A 6,000-nucleotide genomic window follows, 5' to 3' on the forward strand; every position below is an offset into this window, starting at 1 on the left:
AAATTATTAAAAAATCATTAATTTTTAAAAAAATCTTTGTTTTCTCTCAAGTGAGATAGAGACTGGGATCTCAAAAAGTACAGTGACATTTTAAGTCTTTTCTGTGTTAAGATACCATGAAATATAGCAGGCACACATACAGTAATGTATCAGATATGTTTGAATGTTAAATGACTGATTTACTACAGAAAATTAAACTAAGTATGTTAAACATACTGTTTAATACAGTTTCTGAAAGCAATAGGCCAAACTTTAAGAAGTATTTATATATAGATGATGTATGATGAGATTTTCAAAATCATGTAATTGATTTTGTTTAAATTTATGTGTATCTGAAGATATCACTTGAATGTATGTCAGTGTTTTAAGTATCTGCATAAGTTAAAAACAGATTTATGCGAACCCCTTTTAAATATGATTTCCTGGTTTTCCCCATTACTATTTACTGGTATACTGGAAGAGAAAAAATGTTTTCTAACTTCAGTTCAGCTTATCAAACTTGAAGAAAATAAGGTTTTATTTCTGTTCACTATTGGAGTTTAGATCAAAAGTAATTACAGCAAAAAATGTGTTCACTATATACTTACATTAAAATAGATTAAATAATAGAGTCGTTGCTGAAAATAATGTATTTAATATATTCAGTACCTGCCATCAAATAGACTTAAAATTAGATATTTTCACTTGCCTTTTCATACTTTTTAACTAATTGAAATTATGAGAACTGAAAAAGGTTCATGGGGATCCTATTTATATTTTAATTTAGGCAAATGACATCACTAACTGATAGTAGATATATCTTTTAACACAGATGTTCATAAATGTTCATACTTAGATGCAATTTAAGTACATTTCTTCTGCGAACAGACATTTTAAAAATTAAGTTAAATTGGAGCAGACCTAAGTGAAAAATCCTTTTTTCTTTTAAAATAATTTTTACTTGCTTACCTCAGAAATCAATATAGAAATATAGTTTATTCCTAATATTCACCAGTTTCTGTTTTTGAATTATTCTTCCCAGAACTAGATATGTTAACTCCCTTTTAAGCAAATTTCTCCATGCTTGGATTAACCAGTGTAATTTTTGTCCCCTGTGTTACACTGTTACACAATAATCACAGATTCTCCTGTGTATCCAGTTTCTCCCTCTGAAAATACCCTGATCTCTATTGCATGTATCATCCATCTTTTTGCACGGACACACAGACACACGTTTAGCTGAGTTTATATTGTGTGTAATATTAACTCTAACATAACTTTCTGTATTTGTTTTTGTTACTTTTACATTTTCTGGTATTTTTAGTGCTTGATTTAGCATTCTAGATATTTGTTTTGTTTTGCATTTGATATTAATAATGAAACCACTAGTCATGACAATAGACTTCAGTTGAGGCTTATCCAGAAAAAGGTCCTCTTTAGATGCATTGGTTTTTTTGGTTATTGTTTTGTGATAGTAAAGATTAAGTAGCAGATCTGTGTAAGTCATTGGCAAGAATGTTTTGAACACTCTTCACTGATTGTTGTGTTACAATGGAGGCTATTATGTAAAAGACAACCAATAAGCTAATTCTATAGCCCTTTTCTAACCACTGTTCATGTGTATAACATTGGTTACTTAACACTGAGGTATATCATAAACATTTGAAATGTCAGCATGTTTGTTGCTGTTTAACCCCATCTATTACAGGATGATTCTGTGCATAATACAGCACGAATTTGTTTCTCGTGACAAAAATTACTACATAATAGTGGAATCAGGAATCAACGACTTTATGTCTGCCCAGAAAGATTAAGAAAAAGATAACATTAGATGTCCAAAACAGCTAAAAATAAAATTCTGCCTGGTTTCCTGGTCTTCCTGTATGACAGAACAACAGACCGTGTGAATAGAAAAGTAGCTAGACATAAAATTAACTTGACATAAAATTTATGCTTTTTCTAACCAAGATAATTTAATTCAGATTGTGTGTATTTATAAGTGGCTGAATAATCAATGAAAAAAATGATCTTATAATCAGCTTCACTCATAATCACAGGCAGTCTGATTCACGCTGGCTATTCTTGTTGTGGGAGTTAGACAGTATGAAATCCAGAGGTCCCTATGTGATCCTATATGAGCCTATGATACTGAGGCAGTATGAATGGATTTTTGGAGGTGTAGATAAAATTAAAGATGATCTTTTTGCAAATGTAATTCACCCAGTCTTATGTTGGAGGAACTCACTGAATAATGTCCTGAAACCTTTTTGCTTCAATGGTTCACTGGTTAGTAAATATAGTGGGGTTGCAAAATATGATGTGAAAATTTTGTGCTATTATCAACTCAATTGTTGGAACATTCTGGCTGTCATAGTGCTTTATAGCAACAGGATGTGAAAGGTATTTCTAGATTATATATCAGCATAGACCTTCATTCATAGGATCAAAATTCAGAGGAAAATGTTATGTTAAGGAATGCGCCAAAGGAAAACAACTGTTCAGGAAAATTACCGTGAAAGTTACCTAGATTGTAAGGGAAACTAATCTACTTTCATAGAAGTCCACAATATTTAGAGCTGTGGGTTTTGCATATGTATTTGTGCAGGTGAAACTTATACCTTAACATTAGAAAATAGTCATATGGTTCATATTTAAAATGTTATAAACATTCAGCTCTGGTATTTTAAAGTTTCACCAAATTATTCATGGTCAGTGAAAATTCCTTGATGTATGGAAAATCATAAAGGGTCATATACATTGTAAGAAATATGGGACTTGGATAGTTGGGAGGAATATGTCTAAATCTTTTTGTGATTTTTTTTTTTTCTGAATTAAAATGAGGAAGATTCAGATAATTATCTGAAAAATAGTGAGCACTGGATTAAGTTGATGTTCCCAAGAAAATTAAAGAACTATATAAAGTGAATTAAATTATGTGGAATGGACTGTCTGTGGACTTTTATGCTTTTCTCATTCCTGGCTTTTTAAAAAGTTAAAACTGAATAGTTATGCTCAGAGTAATGTTTACCTTTTCTCCTAAGTCAGTAGGAAAAAACCCTTCTTTTCTCATTAATCACATACATGGATTTTAGACATTTTATTTGATGCACTTGAAATTACAAAGAACACTAAAGCTATAAACTCCTTAATACCTAAAACATCTGAAGCTGATATATACAGCAATACGCTGCCGCACGTGTTTACTTACCTACTTTGCTTACAGTGACATCCCCCATTAGTACATAACACAGGCAACAGCTCTTTCTTTCTTTGATTTTGTGCTTTTCCTTCCAGGTTTGGATTTATTCTTCACAAGGATGAGCCCACGCTCCAGAAAATTGATCTAGAAACTATGTCGTACATCAAGACAATTAATTTAAAGGATTATAATTGCATTCCTCAGTCACTGGCTTATACACATCTTGGGGGACTTATTTTTACCTGCTGTAAACCTGATACCACTGGGGCTGTCCTACCACAGCTTATAGTGGATAGCGTTACTGATTCTGTCATTGGATACAATGGTGATGTAACAGGCACGCCATATATCTCTCCAGATGGACACTACCTTGTCAGCATTGATGATGCAAAAGGTCTCATGAGGATCCAGTCCATCACAATGAGAGGAGAAATACAGGATGCTTTTGACATTCACACTAATCTGCACATATCTGATGTAGCTTTTCAGCCATCATTCACTGAAGCTCATCAATACAATGTCTACTGTAGCTCCAGCACACAAACTGATGTTCTCTTCGTGGAGCTGTCCTCTGGCAAGGTTAAGATGGTGAAGAGTCTGAAGGAGCCTGTCAAGGCAGTGGAATGGCCTTGGAACAGTAAGAATCGTCTTATAAAAGACAGTGGCCTTTTTGGTCAGTATCTCATGACCCCTTCCAAGGAATCTCTGTTTATCCTGGATGGACGGCTCAATAAGTTAAATTGTGAGATCACTGAAGTTGAGAGAGGCAACACAGTGATTTGGGTTGGAGAAGCATAAGGATCTGTGTTAGATATTTACTGAATTAATAGTTTTACAGTACATTGCACTTAAATTACACTATTCTTCAAATTTATACAATTTTCATTTGAAATTGTTAGACCTTTCTATACCTGTTATTTGACTAACACAATTTGAATCAACTTCCACTTCAAAGTTACTGAAATAATGGCTACTTGATGGTGGTACTCCTTAATTATGAGCTGAGATTGTAATGTTTGACTGAACTTATTAAATATTGAAATTGATGCTAAATATTTTTCAGTACTTTAAATGAAGTATAGAAATAAACCCCAAAAGCTTCAGGAAATTTAATATGATATGTTGCATCTGTAAATGGAAGACTTAAAAGTGATTAAAGTTTTGGGTTTGTTTGCTTCAGACACAAAATAAGAGCTATTGTACAACCTTTGACTGCTTAAACTGAAATGTTATGTCCTGTTCTGTCCGGTCCACTGTTTCATATTTTTGTGCCTTGAAGCTAAAGTTTCAAATGAAAGGTAAAGAACGGAAATTGTATAATTGATTCCCACTGTGGCTATAAGATTGCTTGTTCTTAGAAAGAAACTTTTGGTATCAAATTTCTAGTTACAATTTGTGGAACATACATGGAGAGGAAAAAAAGGAGAAATTATATTTGCAGAGTTTTCTGATCACTGCAGTTTGATGATTTTATTTTTTATGGTGAATCTTCGTTGAGAGAGCTGCCTGCAGAAGCTTAACCTTTTTTTAGAGAAAATAGAAGTTAGATTTTTCAGCAACCACAAGGTTTCATCAGCAGGGAGTTGCAGTTCTGCTAAAGAGAAATATTGCACTTATCCTTTCAGAGTAAACCATGTTCTAAAAACCTTGCATCACAAAGCTTCACTTATATTATCAAGGAAACTGTTATGTAAAATCAAACAAAATGCATATTAAGAAACTGAAAATGCAAAGAACTGAAGTATACAACTGCTAGATAACATTTTTGCTTGTGCATCGTACCATTTACCTGTATTTGTTAACCCATTTGGTTAGCTCAACAAGTTTTCTATTACATGTATCCAATTAGATTAGTGCAAAAAAAAAAAAAAAAGGACAACAAAAACTTTGTATTTTTTTATAGTTTGTTTACTTAGAATTCTAATATTAAAAATGTTTGAACATGTAAATGGTAAAAATAAGATTCCAAGAGGTAGGATCAGAAAGCCAGCAGTAAACAACTATCCAGGCTTGGACCAATGACTTAAAAGTTTGGAAGTATTTTTATTTTTCTTATGTTTTTGCTAAAAAATGCTTATAAGCTATTAAACTGACCTCCATTTACTTAAGGCAATCAGAAAAAAATATCTTTTTTAAACAAAATTTTACTGCAATTTAGATTGTGTAAAATTGCTTAGAAATCTGGAATTTTCTAGCATCGTAATCTCGTGTGCATTTAGCAGTCTGCCCTGTGTGGTATAGTAGATCTCTCTTTAGCTTGAGCAAACTTCCTGGGAGGTAGATGTAACTCAGACAAGAGTCTGCTTACGTTTCTAGAAACTGAATGTTTTCCTTTTAACAACTTTTCTCCATTGTGAACAAACAAGCTTTATGTAAACCGTCTGTTATTCACTTATTTGCAATAGGCTTTCTCATGCATTTTTCTTCTGTAACTTACACCATGTGAATGTTCTGTATGTAGAAGATGCTTGACAAAAGGAGAATAAACCCCATAAATTTTAAACAGTCCTGACTTTGGTGAATGTTCCAATGTAGCCACACCGAAGTGTCATGTAACACAGACGTGTATACATATATATGTGTATATATGTAAATGGTGTATTTATGTATATATAAAATAATATATAGTGTGGAAAGAGCTTAAAAAGGGCTTATCTAATTGGAAAAGTTTCCTTTGGCTGCTACAGAGAAAAGCTCATCTATTAATCAACTAGGCACAGAGTATTTAGCGTATAGACAGATGTCTATTCTTATGCCTTGCCTATGGAGCCCAAACCCTCTAGCCTAGAGGCTGTACAACCATACAAGCCCAAACCAAGAAG

General features: G+C 32.8%; 1 protein-coding gene across 1 annotated transcript in view; it reads left to right on the forward strand.

The window, feature by feature from the left end:
• FSTL5 (follistatin like 5) overlaps positions 1–5,713 on the forward strand; it is a 254,255-nt gene extending 248,542 nt beyond the window's left edge. Inside the window, 1 exon segment of the mRNA XM_054066262.1 lies at positions 3,274–5,713. Coding sequence (XP_053922237.1) covers positions 3,274–3,976 — 703 coding nt within the window. The 3' untranslated portion in view covers positions 3,977–5,713.
• Positions 5,714–6,000: the final 287 nt, after the last annotated feature.

The sequence above is a fragment of the Cuculus canorus genome, chromosome 4 (assembly GCF_017976375.1).
Source record: "Cuculus canorus isolate bCucCan1 chromosome 4, bCucCan1.pri, whole genome shotgun sequence".
NCBI lineage: Eukaryota > Metazoa > Chordata > Aves > Cuculiformes > Cuculidae > Cuculus > Cuculus canorus.